This window comes from Chanos chanos, chromosome 9 (genome assembly GCF_902362185.1).
Source record: "Chanos chanos chromosome 9, fChaCha1.1, whole genome shotgun sequence".
NCBI classification, from domain to species: Eukaryota; Metazoa; Chordata; class Actinopteri; order Gonorynchiformes; family Chanidae; genus Chanos; species Chanos chanos.
In genome coordinates this window covers 24,319,484-24,340,993 of record NC_044503.1, presented here as the reverse complement: position 1 = coordinate 24,340,993, position 21,510 = coordinate 24,319,484, and the positions used below count along the sequence as shown (strand labels likewise).

Below are 21,510 nucleotides of genomic sequence, written 5' to 3'. Positions count from 1 at the left end.
GCCCCATAACTCGTTCATAATTCATAATTCAGAACGCACGAAGCAGACACTGTGAAATGGAGGGCAATAAAATTTCAGTCCTGTTGTAATTAAGTGTTTTTGGAATGCGGCGCCGTTGCGTAGAAGTGATTCACGAGGCTTGAATACCTCATTATAATGAAAGACATGAAGAGGGTGTGGGGAGAAGGGAAAAAAAATGTCACCCACCTTCAACAGTAAGAATACACAAATCATTTCCATAGATGGCGATCGGTCATCCTTGACTTTGTGAAAGTATGGGGGCGGGCGGGGAGGGGGATGCGATATGGGGAGGCGCGGGGATACATGTCCCAATTATGTACCCCGGTCACCATGACACACCACGCAGCTTCTTCAGCTGGATAATTAAGAACTTAATAGGAGTGTTTTAAAGCCACCTGCGTGCCCTTTGCGGTCCGAAAAAAGGCGAACCGTCGGATTTTCCCAAGTTAATGAACGAGGAGTGGGGACCGCTAAAGCCCTCTCCACACAACGGAATCTTCCGGAAGGCAGCCGCGGGGGCGCATATTCACGTGTATCTGTGTGGTTATGGAATGTCCTGCTATTCTTTTAATCCTCTTTCTAATTGAGGACGGACGAGAATAATGAAGACGTGGCATTGTTCGCCCGTTTCGAACAACTGAATTCAAATCAAGGACAGAGCAATCACTTTGCAGGGATATAATCCTTTAAATTGCATTCTGTGGTTTCACACTTGGCGTTGTGTGAAAATTTACCTGTTTCATCTATAAATGGAGACATTTTTGCTTAAAGGAAATGTCCTAACTCTGCATTAGGAGTAGAAAAAAGGGTAAGACTTACTGATTGAAAATTTACTTGTGTTGTCTTTTCCAGGTAACAGTTTCACTCCACGCGACTTGAAGTCCCCAGACCTTTTCACTGTTGACAAGGAGAAGAAAAAATCAATCCATAAAAAAAATAAATAATAATAACAGGTAGTGACATTATGCGAAATTGATCCGGCTTCATACACCCTTAATCCCTGAAAGGCCCTTGTGGTGCGTAGCATAGCTTCCGTATTCTGTGGAAATGCTTTTATTTCTACAAGATCACAAGGAAACTATTGTCATTTCCATAAAAGCCCAGCAAAAAATAGATTCCCATACCCCCCCCCCCCCCCCCGCCCCCCTTTTCATTTTCACAACTCGCTATGCAAGAAATGAACATTGATTTGTTCAAAACCAACTGGTACATTAATTTTGCTTATGAGTGCTTCAAATAGGATTAGGTGGCTATTTCTCTAACGTCGACACAAGTAAAGCAGAGTAGTCCACATTTTGTCTCTGACAACGCCATTGTTTCATAATACTTTTACTGTATCACTGTTCTCCACAGCAGTACTGGCGTTGAGAACATCGGTTCTGCCTCTTCACGGTGTGTTTTACAGGGTCTGAGGGACCACGTTTTGCAGTACGTTTTGAGAGAGGCAGTGTTCTTTATTAATCTGTTGAACCACTTTAAATAATTTATAGTGAAAATGATTATCTCAGTGCAAGCATGAAAAACAGATTTAAAATTAGGTTAGCCTTGCAGCTTTTGTATGGCCATATCGAAGTATATCATCGCCATAAATTAATGCAAACTAATGAATGAAATGGGGGCGGGGGGGGGGGGGGGGGTAAATAAATATAAATATGACATTGAAGAGCGATGCTGTTAAATGAGGTGTTGCAATACTGAGATTCCTGATCAAAACAGAAACTACAGGAGAGCGTCCAAACATGGCTTCTCTCCAGATTTATTTGATTTGCATTCTATTCTCAGAGTTTCCTGCCACCATAAATTTGAATTCAACAATAATTTTAGAAGTACATCCAACAAAGTAGCAATAAATAAGCATCTTTAAAACTAAGAAATTGAATAACAGGCCTCTCTGAGTTTAAATCTCACCTTGATACTGAGCACTGAAGCCTTTGTGCCGATGGTTATTATCGGTGACAAAATGGAGTCGTAACCAGTTCTTGTTACTGACTATGGGGACTGGAATATTTGTTCCTGACAACCTGAAATAAACACAAGATAGAGGTAAATTAGAGTTCAATTTCTTTGTGAAGACACAAAACAGACACGGGTATTTGAATCAGTTCATTCATTTTTCATTTCTTCCGTTAATTACATTCGATCGTGTTAAAAGTTTGGCGTCGGGACAAAGCTGGCGTGAACTGAGAACCGATTGTGAGAGTAACTGCACTTGTTACAGCCTTGTTTCAGTGTATTGAAACAAATTGTTGGTAATTAGAAGACTAAAATATAAAAGTCAAACACTCAGCCATCACTCGCTCCTGCCATGGGCATTTTACGTGTTCACTGATCTTACACTCCTGATGACAAACACCTTCAGGATGTTTGGGAGAAAAATCTGTACGTTTGAGAGAAGCTTAGTCATTAGAAAACTCTAGAAACATTTGAGAAGAGTGAAGGTTATGTCTTTCCTTTCCATTTCAGAGGCGAAGCGTAAAGAGCAGAACACATACTATACTGTCCAATTCCTAGGATGTGTTTATTAGAACATACTGCACCCCACTGAGGTGCATAGCAACAGAAAACTCTACCATTAAATCTCTTATCTCCTGATTTACCCCCAACAATGTATCTACAATATGGCACATACATAAACCCTATTCAAATCATATATTCTAGCTAACCACAAAAGTAATCACCACACACAGCAATGGGAAATGTCTGCACGTTTTAAGATGGTTGTTGTTTATACCCCTAGCAATATGAAAGTAATGCCATATTTTCACATTCTTTTCAGTAATTTTTGATTGGAAGTGTTTTCCTGTTGGGCTTGCCATATCTGTACACACACACTGTTTTTGTAGGTCATTTTATTCTTTGGAGAACACAGTTCAGAAACCAAACTTCAGATGTTGTATCAAAATCATACACACAAATAGCAACCAGGAATAGAGGTTAACTTGGTCCAAATCACACTCCCTTCCTATGGGAAGTAAGATCATAGCTGTGGAGCATGATATTATCCTCTCTCTCTCTCTCGCTCCCCCCCCCCCTCCCGGTGAGAAAATGTTTTTCTTTTGTCCGTTCATCCAGATCTAGCTTTTATGTTTTTTTTAACAAACATTCAGCCAGTTGCAAGCACATTCAACACAACACAGACAGTGAGTTGAAAACATGTTGAGAAAGAAAGAGCTAACTGAAAAGGTAAGGGCAAATGAAGGATAAGGAGGGAAAAAAAGATGTTCTTTCCTGTGGTTTGTGGACTTTTCGCCCCTATTACCTGAGTTTTTGCTGCAGAAAGCAGGTCTCCCTTGAACAAACTGAATTACAGACTTGGGATTTTGGAGATTTTAGAAATATACTGAATTTCTGTAAGCATATTTGATACACTTTGTTTAATTTTGTCCAGTACTGTGTGTCAATCACACATACAGACACACACACACACACACACATATGTATACATATATATATCTGAAGCCACGCTCGGATTACATAATACATTTCCATATATATCTAAAAATATAAGAATAAAGAGTGTTTCAGGCATGGAAAATAACAAGCCCAGGTTTGCTCAGCAATAAGATGTCAGATTTCCCACTCTTGACCTTTCTAAAAAGCTTTTATTTATTAAAAATCTGCCTGACGCAAGCGGCAGAAACGAAGGAGCAGAGGTTTCTTTCTTGCTTTTTAAAAGATAGAGAACAGGCGACCAGCAGATTCCGTTTTTTTTTTTTTTTTTTTTTTTTAAATCAGTAAACACCTCCAGGTATCAGAGATAGTTCAGGGCAAAGCTGAGAATGACAGCTAAAAAGAAAAAAAAAAAAAGGGGACTGGATTCGATACTTTCACACGAGTGAGGATTACACGTATTTCCTGAAGAGAAGCCAAGCATATAGTTTTCAAAGCTCATTCTGAATGACTGACAGTCTATAAATAAGAGGCCGATAAAGACTGGCCTGGGTTCAGTGTTGAAAGGCTTAACTGGGGGATTCAATGGTTCGAATTTCCAATGGTAGCGAATTGAAACCTGTGGACGTGCTTTGGTAGCAGTGGTCTGGCCCTAGGTCCTGGTTGGGGGGTGGGTGTATTTGTGAGAGTCAGCTCTGATCCCGCCTGAATAGAGCACCCCCCCCCCCCCCCAACGCTGCCCCGCCCAACACTGTAACAGGGACAACTTGTGTAAGAGCAGAGGGCATGTGGAGGAGAGTGGGCTAGCTTGAGTGGACTGACGTGGATTGTGATGTTGGCGGCTGCTATATACAGAAGTCGGAACAAGCGACTGGTGGTGTTTTTTGTTCATTGTTTTTTTTTTTTAAGGGACCATCTGAAAATTCTCATCATCCAACCTTCTTTATTAGCAATATTATAAATATTGCGCGATAGTCACTGTCTGTCTAGAAACATTGTTTAGTTGGAAACAGACATTCAACATGCTCACATTTAAAGCTATTTTATAAATATTCTAAATGAAAGCTTATAGACTCACAGTTTATATTCTTTCTCACAACGTAAAGTGTTTATAGAGGGTGTAGTCATTGACCAGTTCCCAGGGTTTTCCAACGTTCTTATTTTACAGCGAACAACGGTGACAGTCCCAGATAACCAAGCGTACCTCTGTGTGAAAAGAACTCATACAGCAATACACTTCTGCAGAACTGTCCTCAGATATACTGATGCAATAATACCAGAGTCACCAGCATGGTGCAGACCCTTTTTCTCTCCTTTTTATCAGTTTACACAAGAGCTAACTGCGTATGGGGAATATTGTATTAATGTTCTTTATAAGGGTTTTTACAGGAGTGTGTACTGCATTCATTTTATACTGCGATGCCCGCATAATACAAATTGACCAGGAACAGAGACACAAACCGGGAAAATGAAATTCCCATTGAAATGTCACAGATGAATTAAGCATCTCCAGTGCACTGCTAATGGTGTGTGTGTTTGTGTGTGTGTGTGTGTGTGTGTGTGTGTGTGTGTGTGTGGTACAGGGAGACAGCGGGGAAACAGCAAAAACGTTCTGTAGTGCCAGGGACAAGAAGAGAAGAGAAATTGTACCAAAAACCAATCAACATGTTAAATTAAGGGACCAAATTGCTGCATACGTTGGAAGTAAATAGAATCTGGCAAGAGGCTTACTGTCTGTACCCCGTTATTCTCTAAATGAGACGTCTGATGTTGTTACAATTCTACTCGTCGAGACGGGAATACAGCTGCACAATCGATGCACTGCTGAAAAGCAGAAATTTTTGTTTAATGCAATCTTTTCATTGACATTTGACACAATGTAAAGGATGGAAAATTGTTTAAGAAAAAAATAAACACACACACACACACACACACACAGGGTTTCGTACCATGCAATTTTCCATGTCTCAGTATCTTTCACTCTATCCGTAAGATGAGATGAAAAAAAAAACACATTGCACGGTTAACATTCTGTATGTTGTGCACTGCTAAAAGACAGTGGCAGCCAAATTTCAAAACGATGCATGGAACCCACAATGTTTGAAAATAGACGTCTCATTTTTTTTCTCTTTTTTGGGGCATTTTGTCTTATTTTCATCATGGACTCCTCTATACATTTTATGCCAGAGTTTTTCAAGCCAGTCCTCAAGGTCGTCCTTCCCCGAGCGTTATCAAGGCCTCTCTGCATATACATCTGATTAAGCCGATCAGCTAATTATCAAGCTGCGACTCATTTAAATCAGGTGTGCTTAGCAGGGGGCCCAAAAGACCAGAATGAAAAACGGTCTTCAAGATCACACCAGAGGTACACTGATTAACGACACAAACGCACACAGATACACACACGCAGCTGTATGTTAGTGCTAATACTGGGCGTGTATTGTTTGCCGCTCTCTGAGACACTGAGTGATCTGTAATTCATGGGGTTTTTTTTGTTTTGTTTTTCGGGGTTTTTTTTTTTTTGCCCTTTTACAACATGCAAGTGGAGTACAGCAGGATAACTGAAAGGTCACTGCTGAAAAAAAAAAAATGAAAGAGAAAAAAAAAAGAAAAAAAAGAAGAAGAAATTGATTTGGGGTTTTTTTTCAGTCTGCACAGTTTTAGAGGGGAAAAGTTCATTCTGCCCAAGCAAAACTCAGCTCAATTTATCATGTTGCGTTCACAAATGACATAAGGGAATCGATGAAGCCATTGGCAAGAGAAATTATCAAACAAATGCCACAACAAGCGAGGTCATGTACTGATGAAAAAAAACAACAAAAAAAAAACAGGATATGAAGTTGGATTTCCGCTCCTGTGTTCATATATTTACAGTACAGTTGTTTCACAGAAAAAGGTGTTACTTTTCCTAGTTCGTTAAAACTCTTCTTTCATTCGTCTGCTGATCACAAGGGTGGCTAAGAGCTGAGTTCAGGAAGATCGATTTGGTTCCCATAGGACCTTTCTAGGGGGCCGATAATTAAACTAACAGCCTGCTAGAATTGCATAGCCCTGTATTACTGTACCTATAAAATACCCCAACACTTGAATATTTGCCTAAACTAAATTATGTCTTAAATGTGTAAATTCACATTTTTGTCATACTTTGTGTCAGAAGGTACATGATAGCTTTAGCTTACGGGGCTGTAGACCCACTTGTCTCTGTTTGTAGCTCATTCTCTTACTTTTCTTGCATTTGTATCTGGTCTAATATTGAACTTAGTGGTGACACTTATGCCACAGATAGTTTCTAAACAGCTACATGCTTGGCTTGTGTTCTTCCTGTCTTGAATGTTGCTCTGGATAATAGCGCCTCCTAAAAGAATAAATGTAAATGTAGATGTAGATGTAAATGTAAATATGCTTGCATATCAATCTCAAGTTCAAAGTTCAAAGTCTCTTGTCATGAAGACACAGAGAGTCCTCCGTAGAGCAAGGTGTTTCACAAAGAATACAGTACTATATAGACTCATTTATCATCATTGCATTGATGTTCTGTCACCTGATAAAATGTGTTTCATGAGTATCCTCTTTAACACCCAAGGGAATGTAAGCCAAGATAATAAAAAAAAAGCACGATTTCAGTTTGAAAGTATGAAATATTTAGAAGCTTCCTGATACAAAGAAGATGATTTAAAAGTCTTTGAAAAAAAAAATTCCCCTATTCAAATAAAGTTACATAAATGTAACGTATAACTTAAGGCCGATTTCATAATGTGAGGTAATTGTAAAGAACTTGCAGGTAAAGTATAACATTCCTTGATACATGTCATTTTTGCAAGGCTCCAGACCAGCAATTTGAGAGAACGCTTTCACAGTCAGGAACCTTCTGCCATTTATTTCTGCCAAAGGCCCTCATGTGTCACCACCTACCGCGTAAGAAATGGTTTTCAGTATTTCATCGCTAAGTGCCGTAAACCTTTCAACTTTAAAAGAGAGTATAAAGAGAATTGGCGTTTGGGGCGGGAACGAAAGCCTAGACTCACCATATCGTTGGTGGCTCAGATCCCTCTACTTCTAAATAGTCCAGTTTGCTCTCCATTTGAAAGTCGGTGAAGACCAAGGAGATGGTGTCTCCCGGATCAGCCAGAATGGTCCACGTGCACTCTCCGCTGTTCTGGTAGTCCCGCTGGAAGTCCGGACTGGAGATGATCCCGCTGGAACCCCGGAATGTTCCGCCGCAGGTGTCTTCAGCTGTGGGTCAAACAAAGGGGACCAACTGATGTCAGATCTACATCTTACTACAAACTAATGAAGCAAAGTACAGTAAGAAGGTCTTCATTTTGTCGTAGAAATACTTTGGCCTATATCTGTCATCAAAGCAGATGAGATGGTGAAGGCTTGAAGAACTTGTTGTCCTGTCAGTTTTCATGAAGAGCACATAAATACAGGGCTTTTTCTCATTGGATCAACTTGTCTGTCAGGATCTTTTGTAACCAGGATACAAACAGCTTAAGTCAATGTGAATGCTGTTCGGTTCTCAAATGATCGTAAACAAATAAGAATACAATCAAGAATGCTCATCATTGTCTCCTAAAAACATAAAACATTAGTTACCTAATTATGTGACTGCTCTCCAGACTAAAATCTGGAGGGGTTTTAGCCTATTAACATTATTAACTGTGTCTACACTGGGGGAAACAAAACATTTTCAGCGTTCGAAATACACTGTAAAATAATTAACATAAACAAAAAACGAAAACCCAGGTCTGCAAATTCGCCATCAGTTTTTTTTTTCTTCATTCTCTTAATGATGCACATGAGAGGGAAATCAAACATAGCTGTCTGTTAGTTGCTTTCATCTTGAGAAGATTGCCAAACATTATGTCTATAGGGAAGATTCCAAGTGGACAAATATCTTTAACCTAAACAGAATGGCTAGAACAGTTATTTTCAAACTGACTTGACACTACGAATCGCATGTATTACCAACCATGCTCAACAAGAGGAGAAACACGTCCTTCCGACTTTGCCACGAAACAAATCTTAGCCCAATAGTAGAGGCTGCGATGGTATTAGAATTGTTTTGAGAGTGCTTTTATGCTACGTCGTTCAAGAAGTTCAGAGACGGAGAGTGGTTTTTCACTCCTGAAATTAGCTTGAAAGAATACCACAGTCATCTACAGATTTCAGTCATATAACTTAGCCATGTCAACTTGAGTGTTAAATAAGACGGCTAAAGAGATTATAGGAATATAATGGAGATTATAAGGGTATAAATAACTTTTTCTCTAAAGGTCTGGGTGACTTTTTAGCACGAGTCGAGGTAGGACTTTTACCTTGCCGCACATGTATGGACACTTGGTTCATACAGTCACAGCTATCCTTTAAAAGCTACGACACTGACATTTTGAGGCTAAAATCTGTCAGATGGTAGCCCTCCCCCACATGCATACATTTCATCCATGTTCCCTCGGCTCCAAATTGACTTATGTGTCTGCTTTTCCTCCACTAAAAGGCTATTTTAAGAAAAGCTGTACTTTATCATAGAATCCTCATGACCGCTCATGCTAGCCAGAATGTAATGAATGAATTTGGGGCCACACAAGGGGATCAGGCCTCCCTCATAAAGCACCTTACAAAGCTCTGGATGGTAACGCATAGATCCATCATGCAGAAAAATTATATTTTGTTGGTAAAATGCCATAGGAATTAATGGGGATTTTTTTTTTCATGTGTGAATTCAAAGGCTTTAAGGGACCAGATATATAGTCTAATACGGGTGAGAGAGGATGCGCTCCTGCTCATTATTATGGAAATTTCCAGGAAAAAAAAAAAAAACATATAACAGCATCTGTGATTCTTATTATCACATGTACAAGGCAAATGAAGGCTGAACTGTCGTTTTTGTCCTTTAAACCGTTATCAGTAATGAAGTACAACGCTTATCTTTCATTCAGAAAGGTTCTTCTTTTTTATCCGTACGCTGTCAACTCAAGTCTGAGGCTCATTGCTAAACCCCTGCCTATTAAAGTTATTCAGCCCCATTAACACTGGATCAGTTAGCCTTTAAGACAGCCATTACAACTGCACACACAAACATCATCTACTTGTGCTATGAGCGATACATTTTTTTTTCTGTAATGGTTTGATTTTATCTTACCATTTTCTGCCATTTTTTTATTAAGTCCATGAGCACTGTCATATAATTAATGTATTGATTCATATTCTATGGTCGCCCGTTTGACATTTAGTCTGTAAAAAAAAAAAAATCACTTAACAAAATAACACAATCATACTCTGCAATCCATTTAGTTAATTTTTATGATAAAATAAAGGAAAGAAAAAAAAAAAGGGGGGGGGGTGGAACTACAGGTTCCAGGTTGAGGGAATAATACAGGCCTCCCTGCAAAGTTACCAATGAACTATTTCATGTCACTAGTCTGTCCAAACATTATATGCCTTCAGCACAACTTACATTAAAAATATTTTACTTCTGATCATCTGAGGCATCTTATTAACCTGAAATGTTATCGAGAATAAGTCACCTGGTACCTGGACCAAGCAGATAAACTTGGTGTACCAAGGTATTCAACATTTTTCAAGTTAAAATTTGAACTGGTGGCAAATGGCCATTGACCATTTTTAAAAAAATGCTGATTATACGCAGTCAGTATCTAACCCTAGCCTTCCAAAGGTTATGCAATTCACCAGAAGTACATTTCCCTCATTACTTTACAATACAGGTCTTGCTGTGGGTGTACCTGGTGAATTTAAAAGCATCTCAGACTGCTTTAAGCAAGCTGATTTTAGCACAGGCGCTATCAGAGGCAGCCCTTGGGTCCTGAATTTAGGAAGCTGAAAATGAATCTTTTGAAATGGTAATGTCATTGCCTCTGTACGTTACATTTTCATGCTTAATTTCAACATTCATGTTCAGATCAAAATTGCTCAGAGGGTAAAAAAAAAAAACTACTATGAAAAAAGTATGTTTTTGATCTAGTTGTTTTTCTTTTTTTTTTTTTAAGTTGTGGTTGCTAGATGAGCAAGGAGGTTAGTGAAGATAAGACAACTGTACTTCTCCTCAAGAAAAACTGTCATGTCTCACACATTCTCTTAACAGCACAACATGCTTTACCACAATACGCTGCCTGACCCAAAAAAAGAAAAAAAAAAAAAGAGAAAGAAAATCAAAGGGAATTGCCTTAATATTTGATGGCGTAACATTCAAAGCGCGCTCTGTCTAAATTCGACGACAGTTTCCTGAGTTTTTTCTTTGCAGGGGCAGATGACACCGTTGCGTGGAATGTGTGTTCAACATTCAGACAAATGAAGAAGTCTGCCAGTCTCAATGCAACTCCAGAGCTCTGGAGTATGTCTCCTCAGTCTGCTTGTTTCCATCTGGATCCCAAGATATCCCCTAGTAAGAGTGCAGCATAGCTAGGGAAAGGGAGGGGGAAAAAAAAAAAAAGGGGGGGAGGTGTTTTTGGAGGGTTGCTGAAGGGACTCTTGGATGTGTTCCTACATCAAGAGAATGGGCAGGTTCTCTGAGGAAATGAGATCAAAAGACCATCTGCCCGTTCTGAGGGACCCGCTCCACTGCCTCTCTCCCAGAGTGACTGAAGACCCGGGTGGGAAAAGAAAGAGAAAGAGAGAGAGAGAGAGAGAGAGAGGGAACACTGCAGTGTAGTGTCTGGCTAAGGCTAGCTAGGAGAACATGCTTATTTTTAGCACATAAAACAACACCTGGGCCACGTATAAGTACTGACAGCTTCAAAACAGGCGGTTTGATGCAGACTGTCTATATCTTATTGTGCACTCATTCACCTCAGTCCAGCTTTCAAATAACACAGAGAGCTCAGAAATCAGCAGTCCACTACTGTTCTGGAAGATTCTGTATAAATACAGTGCGCGTTGAACTTAAGTAATGCAATTACTCATTGTTACAGCATCTACAAGTCTATATTTACCATTTGTTACTGAAGATTAAACAGCTTGAAACGCCTTAGCAAAGCTCTGTCTTAGGTTGATACCCTAGCAGCCAATAGAATGACAGACAGTCTCACAGTAAAGCAACATACTTCCTCTTACTCCGTTTCATTCAATTTTTTTTTCCTTTGCTTTTCATTGGATTATAGATTGCTTGTAAAGACAACAGGGCCGTGGTCTATGGCTACGGCGAGCCCCTAGGCTCAGAGTCTCTCGTCAAAAGAGAATCAATTTCCTTCCCGCTTCACAACCCCAGACACAAACATATGTGATTATGAAAAAAAAGAAAAGATGAAAAGGCCCAGGGAACTGCGTCTTGCAATGTAAATTTAGAGTGTTGTTTTGGCTTGTTTGACACACCATAAGGTCCTATGTAAAGTGTCTCACATTGCACCACTTGCTTAGTAAGTTCTCCAGTATTGCATATCACTATCGGTTTGGTCTACTCTGTTTATGAAATATGCCGTTGTTTATGACTTTTAACATTAAATAACACTTCGTTCAAGGCTCTTAATTAAGCAAATAATTGAACAAATATCTATACCGAAACCTTTAGAATGCTCTGCTCTCGCTGAAAAGCTGATTTTTTTTCCCCTCAGAAAAGAAACTCTCCAAACATACTGAGGAAAGATCTTTTTTTCTAGTTTATTTCTAATTTATGAGTCATCAATTCTCTGTCTGCAGTGATCATAACAAACTTCCAAGAACCCTTGAAATTTTAAAGACTTACAGTGGAGCAGAGAAGAAAGACTAGCCTGATACATCAAACATTTTTTGGTGACTATAATCTGATTATTTCTACAAAAGATTGTTAGCACTGTTCACATCCGCATTCTCATATCTTAAAGTCAGAGTCCAAAAACTTTGTTGAAGTTTATGAAGAATTCATGTTTCATAATTGTAAGGTTAAGCGTCCTTTTGAATTTAAATCAAACATACTTCACGCTTAAAAATAAGCACCAAGCGTAACAATCCTTTCAGCCGGATCCACATCAAAGATCTCGTAAACGAAGATTAAACGCAACACCTGAATTATTAATAAATTATATCTGAAATACGATGAGCCACTCACCATTGCTATAATTCCACACCGCATTAATTTTAATGGTACCTTCAATTTACAATCAGAGTAAAAGCGCATTTACAACCGGCTAATAATCCAGTAAAGATCTGCACCCAACACACCCATGTTTTTTTTCCCCCTTCATATACAGTATCTGTCACCATGTTCCATCCAAAGTGTTTGCTGTGCTTGTGTAACAGAAGACTATGGATTGCATTCAAAATGAAAATATACCGGTACTGCAGAAATCAGCTGTCAATTATGGAGCAGAGCATAAAGGCAAAGCTCATATTCATCGCCATAAAGCGCCGCATATATCACAGAGCAGACATCTGTTGCAGTAATTGGAATAAAAATAAATAAATAAATAAACACACACACACACACACATACACGCGCGCACACGTACACACACACACACACACACACACACACACACACAAACAAACACAAAGGCAAATCCTGAAGGCTAACCCTTGAGATCTTTCAAAGCCTTCTGTGTGGTGAAACACAAAGCTGCCACTTACAGTTCTGGGAAAAAAAAAAAAACTCAAGACAAAACAAAACAAAAAACATTTGCGTCCACACACCTAGTCATCGAGCAGTCTTATTCTCTGAGTAAAAACCATTGTAGTTCTCACCTCTACAGATTGGGACAGGGAAGTCCCATACGGCCACATTGGACGTGCCAGTGACACACGTTAGCTGGGAGTGCCCGTCCAGGATGTAACCCGAAACACATCGATATCTGATTCTGTCCCCCACGTTGAATCTGGAGCCATTTAGAATGGCCTTTGGTGGAACCCCTGGATTCCCACAAGAGCTGCTTTGTAGTTCTGCAGGAAGATGGAGAAGAAGATTAGCAGGATGCAAAGAAAGGGCAAAAAAAATGTTTATTACCATCTGGGCAGATGTATTCACAGTCACAGGGCTCTGAAATAACTGAGAGTGGTTTATTTTTTTCTGCCCCCCCCCCCCCCCCCCTCCCCCCCCCTCAGAGTTTGAAATGGAACATTCCTTTTATGATTTCTCTTACCCAAACAGCACGTACAAGTACAAGTTAACAAATTAGCCTCACCTTGTATATGTTGATAATTCTACAAATGTTAGCAAAAAGAAGCAGCCATTTTCTCCCAAAGGCATTTCAGTCAGAATCAATTGCTACAGGGTAACACCGCTGATGGTCAAAACCAGCACCTCCGCTTTAGAAGACGCCGACTTCTGAGAAGCCGAGAAACGCGTGTATCATATATAAAAGTGAGAGTAAATCCATACTTTTAAATTAAAGGAGAAAATCATTAATTTCCCTAAGGGATAGACTTGACACATATGTGTTTGAGTGTATTTACTTATTTATTTGTTCACTCAACATCTGCCTTTCAACTAATTATACTCCTGACACCCTTTAGCTAATTATTTCTAATCTTTTGGAATAGATGTCCACATGTGTGCTGCATCTTAAGCCTCCTCATCGTTTACCGCACAGGAAACGCTTTTAGCATTTAGCGCCCCTTTAAACCTTTAAGCAGAGCCGTTCTTAACTGCCAACAGCAATAATTCAATCTGTTTGCTCAAAGACCACTGTATGTATTTGCTTAGCTGATTATAGAGCTTCAGAAAGTTGACCAAAAACAGCTGCCAAATGCGCGTCATCGATGTAACCTTTCGACAGCTCTTATACAAATCCGATCCCAAATAATGACGCACCGCTGCCCTCTCCAAACGGGGAGCATGTATTGGCATGTACCAATCCAGCTGTAGTTAATGGATGGTAAATGAAGAACATTTCCAGTTTTCTGAGCCAAAGATGAAGAATCCTATTTTCACTCTGGCAAAGACTTGCAAGGCCTACATTCGCGCTTAAAATCAAATGTATGTGAAACTTTTCAGATAGCAGGCATGTCGACGCATCTTAAAGTGATGAATGAGTAGCTACTCAGGCTGTTAATCTGTAATCTTTGAATTACAACATGTGTGCATTTCCGTACTGTTTGGCATCCTAAAATGGAGGTTACTGGTGCACCATTGACTAAGTCACTGTTCCTGATTTATTGTTCACTTTTACTCTGGCTCCTAATTAAAGTTTTCTAAACAAATATTCATCGTCATGTGTTTTGTAGCCGCGATGTCAGGAAATGAAATAATTTTCTGCCCCTTTGAACAGGGGGTTTTACGACAAGGTTTCAGCCTTTTAGCCGTCCGAAAAACAAGCCTGGACAGAAAAAAACAGGCCACGCTTTACTTTCTATCCTTGTGACACAACTCTTTTTTAAAAAAAAAAAAAAGAGGAAAAAGTCTTTTCTTTTTGGCAAACAGGCAATTACCAAAAAAATAAATAAATTAGACAGAAAAACAAAATACAAGCACGGTCCCTCAGCAGGCTAGCTGAAATGAGAACGCTGTACAAACAGAAAGAGCGTGACCAAAAAAAAAGCCATGCCATTGTAACACTCAGCAGAGTCTGACGACCTGGACAAAGGCTGACAGAGACATTTGGGGCTTTGAGATTACTTGAGTCTGAGCCAATTTCCAGTAATTGCTACTAGGGAGTCTGGTTGAGCAGAAATGAAGAGGATGTTTATATCAAGTGCAGCATCCGGCGGCTAAAAAGACCACCCCACGAAAGTCCAGAACGTCAGTTAAAGCGGAAAGTCCAAGCATTCAAGTTTTCCTTAAAAGTGTCAGCTAGAAGATTGCTTGTCATGGCAGGAGGAGATTTACTGAACGGCGACCATATCGTTTTTCTTCATTTTTATTGTTATCTTTTCTTTTTCCTTTTTTTTTCCTTGTTTACCATATCTACATTTGCTTCGGAGTCCACAACAGTGTTGATTTCATATTTTATCTGATTTATGAGATGTCAGACCACAGGGAGGGGGATCCGTTTTATATTGCAGTCACTTCCCGCGAGGTCCTTTGGTCATGAAAACAAACATAAACATGTCATACGTGTGATTTGACACCTGTCATAACGGATCATGGCAGGTTACCGCTGTTTCTGACATACAGTCTCGTTCTTTGACTGAAAACCATCCGAAGCCTCATCTGAATGTGATACCACCGCCTCTGTGGAAAACCCAGTAGATTTAAATCCCTTTCTGTTTTCTTAGCTTTGAAGGTCATGTTTTAAAAAAAAAAAAAAAAGCAATCAGCATAACTAGAAAAATGGTCTTAATGCTTAGGAAGGAACAGCAGGAAGCCTATATGTTAAATCGCCATATTCACACTTTTTACTGAGTGAACTAGAAACACTTTGATCCCAGTGAGTCCTCATTAGGTTCTGAACACGTTGGTCAAAAGACCAATAATCACCAGGTCTCCTCTAAATAGGTGATATCATATATGACTTTGATTGAATTTTTTCTCCATTTACCAAGAGACTCATGTGTAGGATACTCCATTTGTTAAGTTTAGAATATATTGCCATTTCTCCTATCTCAAGTCAAATGAAAACAAATCTATTTGCATCTTATAAATGCACTCTCTGATAAGGTTTCAACCTGTGTAAATATTCACATTTATAGCTAATAAGTTGGTTGATTAAAATGCTACAAACATTTATTGGAGAGAAGGCTTTAGTATAACATCATCTTTGAATCTATCTCCCACACTTCAATGGCAAATCAGTTCATCAGAAGAAATTCTAATTATACCATTTGACCTTGCAGTTAACCAATGAACTGCAAGTTATTTGCATCTTACATCAACTTCATTGGTTGTTGTTGCTGTTTTTTTTTAATTGTTGCCAGGTAACATACATGTCTGTAAAAAGCCTTGAAGCTTTGAGTTCCACAGCCAGAAATGGTTGGAACAAGCATTTCTCAGGAGGAAATGTTATTTATTCCTCTGTATGTTATATATTCCTCTAATGACTTTGCTGCTTCTGAAGAAGATGGAGGTTTGTCAAGAGTGACTGCGCAGCAAACGACGCTCCAGAACACAGAGTCGCTCTCCCTGTGTGACTTGTCTACGTGTATCCTACGATGCAAAATATAGAAAAAAAGATCTAAGTGATGAGTAGGATACAACAGGACACAACAGGAAAAAAAAAAAAAAAATCTCCCCGAGTTGAGAGACCCACTGGGATAAAGACACCAGAAAATTGACGGCGGGCGGATTTCACGGGTCAATTCAAATTATGATAAGACTGTGCCATCTGAGATGCTTCAGTGTAGAGTACGCTAGAGTAAGCTCTCGAACCGTTGAATTTTCTCCACTGCCTCCCTGTCTGATTTCGAAATGAGAACCAAACTGGTTATACCAACTCTCAAGCCCCATTTTTAATGTTTTTTTTTTTTTATTATTCATATTGTATTATGAATATATAGGACGTGGTTTGCGACATGTCTCATGTTTTTTCAAAATATAGAAAGATGAAGTGTTGCTGAAAGGCTACAACATGTCATTTGTATGCTGTACAACAATCTCGTACAGTCATTATCGTGGTTACATTTTTTTTTTTGTAATCTCTTGATAAACGAATGTTAAACAAATTGGTTTTTGCCATTCTTTCACACATTGGCTCTACCAACACCACCCACAGACAGACAGGTTGCAGCTCCACATTTTACTCATGACAAATAGTAGCACATAACCCCTAAGTTCTAAGACAGGAAGAAATAGAGACATTAATCTACACAAATGCACTGACTGTCAAACATGGTTTTAGCTTCTCGGCTGTGATGGAAGAGTGACAGAATGTAAAATGAGATTGCCTTTCTCCCTTACTCTCACTCCCCACCCTCTCTCTCTCTCTCTCTCTCTCTCTCTCTCTCTCTACCAAGCCCTCATGTACTTATGCAGTTCAATCAGCAATCTAACAACAAGGACACAAAGACTGTGTAGCCTCACGGAATTTCATACTGAATACAGATATGAAACATAAACTAGTGTAATGCTATGTGACACAACATGAATGTTTACTGTTTGTAAGATTATTTCTCTTTCAAAAACACCACTGCCAACACTACTCACACACCCACTACCACAACTACTGCTGCTACTACGACTTCTACTACCACCTCAATTTTGTGTGCAAATGAGTCCAAATGATGTTCTTCTGGGTGAAAAATCAGCTCTGACATCCGCACCATTCTACTCAGAACAGCTGTTGAAAGCCATTGCTTTGTGTAAGGGGGAATTAAGGTGTGCTGGTCAGCAGTGTAAAATTATCCAGAACGTCAGCCATCGTGAGTCTGTCCTTTGATCCATGAATGGCTTAAATATGTTTATGCCTCTACCAATAATAGCATATTTGATCAAAGGACTGATCCGTTATCAATGGTCATGCACCGATCTTTGTGTTAAAAAATAGATCAAAAAGGACTCTAGTTTTGGTTCCGTGATTAAAAAAGAAAGACACCTTGGCTTCAGGTCTCGTTTTTATACTCTGTAGTCCAAAATCGAACAAGAGCGATGCCAAGATTCCTCATCGCAATCACGCCGGCGCTCCCTGTCCTCCGGTTAGGCAATAACAGGTGAGATTAATATTCCAAAACCCATAAAACTTCCAAAGATCATTAAACTGGGGGAGCGCGTGTGAAATACCCCAGCTGTTGCCTAAAGTCATAACCTGCGCGGCTCTAAAGAAGGGGAACAGATGGGCGGAGCGATACAAGGCCAAATCAGGAAAAGCTAGCAGGTGGAGAAAGATGGAAGAGAGAGATAGAAAAGAGTGGATAACGGTCACTAAGGGAGCCGTCTTCATGTAGAGGAGCTACACTGCTCTCTCTTTCTGTCCACGCGCCTGCGGACCTTATAAATCACATCAATGGCAGAGCAGAACTCAAACTGCTTGACATCTGCCAGGCCATTATGTAACCGCCATCCTCCACACGCCCCTGTGATTAAGAGAATACGTTCCTTAGAAACATGAGCGATATCTGGAGTGTGCTTGAATAGTGCCTGGTGAAGCTAAAGGAAAAGGAGGAGCGTTAGCATTTGAATTACTCTTTTAAAAAGTAATTACCCATTGCTGAGATGAAAGCTGTTAAGATGTTTATGTGAGAAAATAACCAAAGTGTAAATGAACAACGACATTACAAGCAGCGCTCAGCTCATTTTCCTGGCTTTTACTTTGCACTCATTGTCGAAGAAGTTTCACGTGTGAAAAAAAAAAAAACAGTCCTTTGATTGACCACAAAAAGCATCGAATGTGCAAGTTGGTGGAACCGTCTGTACCCAAAGTCCAAGATATCAATAGCAGGGAAAATTAGAATATAGTCTGAAGTTCCTCACCTTCGTAATAGATTTTGAATCCATGGGCGCTCACAGCAAAGTCACTGGTAAGGCGCAAAGAGAAAATGGATCCTGTGCTTGTGACAGGAGGTGGCACCTGGAAGCCCGTTAACCTGCAGAGAAAAAGAGAGTGAAAGAGAGAGAGAGAGAGAGAGACACACACACATCTCACCAGAGGTGGGAAGTGTTGTCAAAAAACCATATTCAGCTAAAAGTACTGTCACTTTGGGTTCTTTGAAGAAAATGTAGTCAGAAAAAAACAAAAAACAAAACTTGGATAAGAATTAATAACATAGTTTACCAGGTCAAAAAAAACTTCTCGAGTACCACATTGCAAGTTTATCAGATGCTGGCTTTATTTTGAGCCATCGATAGAATGATTCAAAACTGGGATATGACACCTTGAGTGCATGAGGAGAGGAAAGTGGATTTAGCCTGCATTTAACCATATGAGAGCCATTCAATTTGAAAGTGAACAAGGTCAAGTGTTGCTTCCATCTCCTCGGGCTATTGGTCGACTCTAATATTTTGAATCGACGTCCAACCTGAAACACTCCTTTCCCTATGTGTTTATCCATTTTGCCATCAGAGCCATCACCACGGACACTGAGGCAGGTGGGGCGTATAGAGATTTGCACGAGTTGACATCCCTTTTTGCCTCCACCTGTTACTGATACAGGTGTTTGGGTATAATGTCAGAATATGAGCTTTGATTAAGAGCACCCAATAATGTTACACAGCTGTTATCAATTTCCAGGTAACGGTGAAACCCAATTTAAAAAAAAATTCCAAGGCCATTTTAGACTTTGACTCGTTTGTGGCAGGATATATGCTGTAATTACGTTCGCCTCTAAGAACAGAGGTATAACCTCCTTACACCGCGGTCTAACCTTGTACATTTCTGAGCCCCGAGTGTCAGTGCAAATGAGTGGGCTGCACAAACGGCATCGACAGAAAACTTAACGAACATCCGTTAAGGTAACGAGGTATATTAAACCACTTAACTCTCCATGGAAACAAAGAGCTATTTTTCAATTTTACTTTCAGCACAACGTAACGGAGTCAACGTAACCACACACCTCTGCATCTCGTGCCAACTTAACTGACAGCTGTGGGAATTCTATCATCGGAAACAAACTCTGGCTAATCCTGTTTATTTATTCTTCGCTTGCATGACAATTTTAGTCTCACAGGACCCCTTCCAAAGGCGTTTAGACTCCCTTTTCCAATTTACGCAATGCACTCATGCGTGGAATGCCAAAAACCCATCTTCAGTTTCTTATCCAAAGCCCCTGTCTGTATTCACTTACATTACTGACTCAATCACAGACATTATGCTCTGGGTTTGTGGAGTTTGTTTCAAGCTTTAAAAAAAAACAAAAAAAAAAACACATCAAACTGTAATATTGTGTTTGTCTCAATCTCAATTTCACACAGTCTGAACTATATGAAGATTTCTATGACAGTGACGGCTGATGTTTGTGTTATATTGCCTTTCATATCATAGTTTTCTAGTGCAGGCTTGCAGCTCGAATATCAAAAAAAAAATCTGGAAAACTAAGATGTTAAATCAGGGCCAAGTAACATTTCAAATGCATATATTCTCTACAAATGAACATCTGTATGCCACGCTACCAAATATTAAATCATGTTTTGCTTGTGGCATGTCATATTACACCCCAGTAATAATCTAACAGAACTGATATTTTTTATAGTTCTACGCTGTTATGAATCAAGGTTTCCAAGACCATCACCAACACTTAATAGAGTATGCATGCAGTTTCTAGGGGAGATATGGTCCCTGTGTGTACCGATATCATTATTAATGAAGACGGACATGCATATTTAATAGGGATGAGAAAACCAATTGCAATACTTTTTTTTATGCGGTGCTCTTTATAATAATGAAAGGGAAATGCAAAAAAATGTTATCAAGTTTTAACACATCAATCCAGCTCTCATGTATTTAATTTTGAAAACTATTTATTTCTTTACAAATTCAGAAATCACACACATACACCATCTCTTAATCCAGTCAAAAGGAAAAAAAATAATAGGATGTGCACAGCTTAGCTGTAACCATCACTTTTCCTTCAGGAGAAGGATTTTTTTATTTCAGTCTGTTTGCAGGTGAGTGTGCATGGAGATGCTTGATTGGTTTACCAGATCAGTGTCTAAGCTGCAGTAATGATGTGTTTTTCCCCCCAATGCTAGAATATCTGTCACTTACAGGACTTATGAGGCATCATGCCTAAAGGTAACTTTACAAAGAGCTTCTTCTAAAAATACTCACTAGTGTCAAAATTCAGCTATTTCTGGAATGTCATCATTGAAAGTCTCTGTGTAGCTGCAGTATAAACCTAAACAGTTGAATATTCCTCATCATTTCTGATCTTTTCTGTGTTTATTCAACCAGCGTTATTTTCTGCCTTGATTAAGTCATTTGTGTGTGTGTGTGTGTGTGTGTGTGTGTGTGTGTGTGTGTGTGTGTGTATGTGTGTGTTTGGGTGTGCGTGTGTGTGTGTTTGTGTGTGTGTGTTTGGGTGTGTGTGCGTGTGTTTGTGTGTGTGTGTGTGTGTGTGTGTGTGTGTGTGTGTGTGTGTGTTTGGGTGTATGTGTGTGTGCGTGTGTGTGTGTCTGAGGTAGACAGCAGGTTCCTGTTAAGAAATGAATATTTATGAAGCAAGAATAAAGGGCAAAACATGATGAAGAACACCACCTGAGAGACAGCGTTTTTTTTTTTTTTTTGCTTTTTCTTTTGATGGGACCAAACATGTCGAGAGATCAGAAGTATCATATATATCATAAATGCCATATGGACTTGTGATGTT

The 21,510-nt window shown here is 39.4% G+C and overlaps 1 protein-coding gene across 1 annotated transcript in view; it reads right to left on the bottom strand.

The window, feature by feature from the left end:
* Positions 1-21,510, bottom strand: part of csmd3a (CUB and Sushi multiple domains 3a) — a 126,801-nt gene that overhangs the window by 96,082 nt on the left and 9,209 nt on the right. Inside the window, exons 3-7 of the mRNA XM_030785320.1 lie at positions 18,680-18,792; positions 13,084-13,278; positions 7,437-7,644; positions 1,930-2,042; positions 841-918 (exon numbers count right to left, since the gene is read on the bottom strand). Coding sequence (XP_030641180.1) covers positions 841-918; positions 1,930-2,042; positions 7,437-7,644; positions 13,084-13,278; positions 18,680-18,792 — 707 coding nt within the window. The remainder of the gene's footprint in view (positions 1-840; positions 919-1,929; positions 2,043-7,436; positions 7,645-13,083; positions 13,279-18,679; positions 18,793-21,510) is intronic.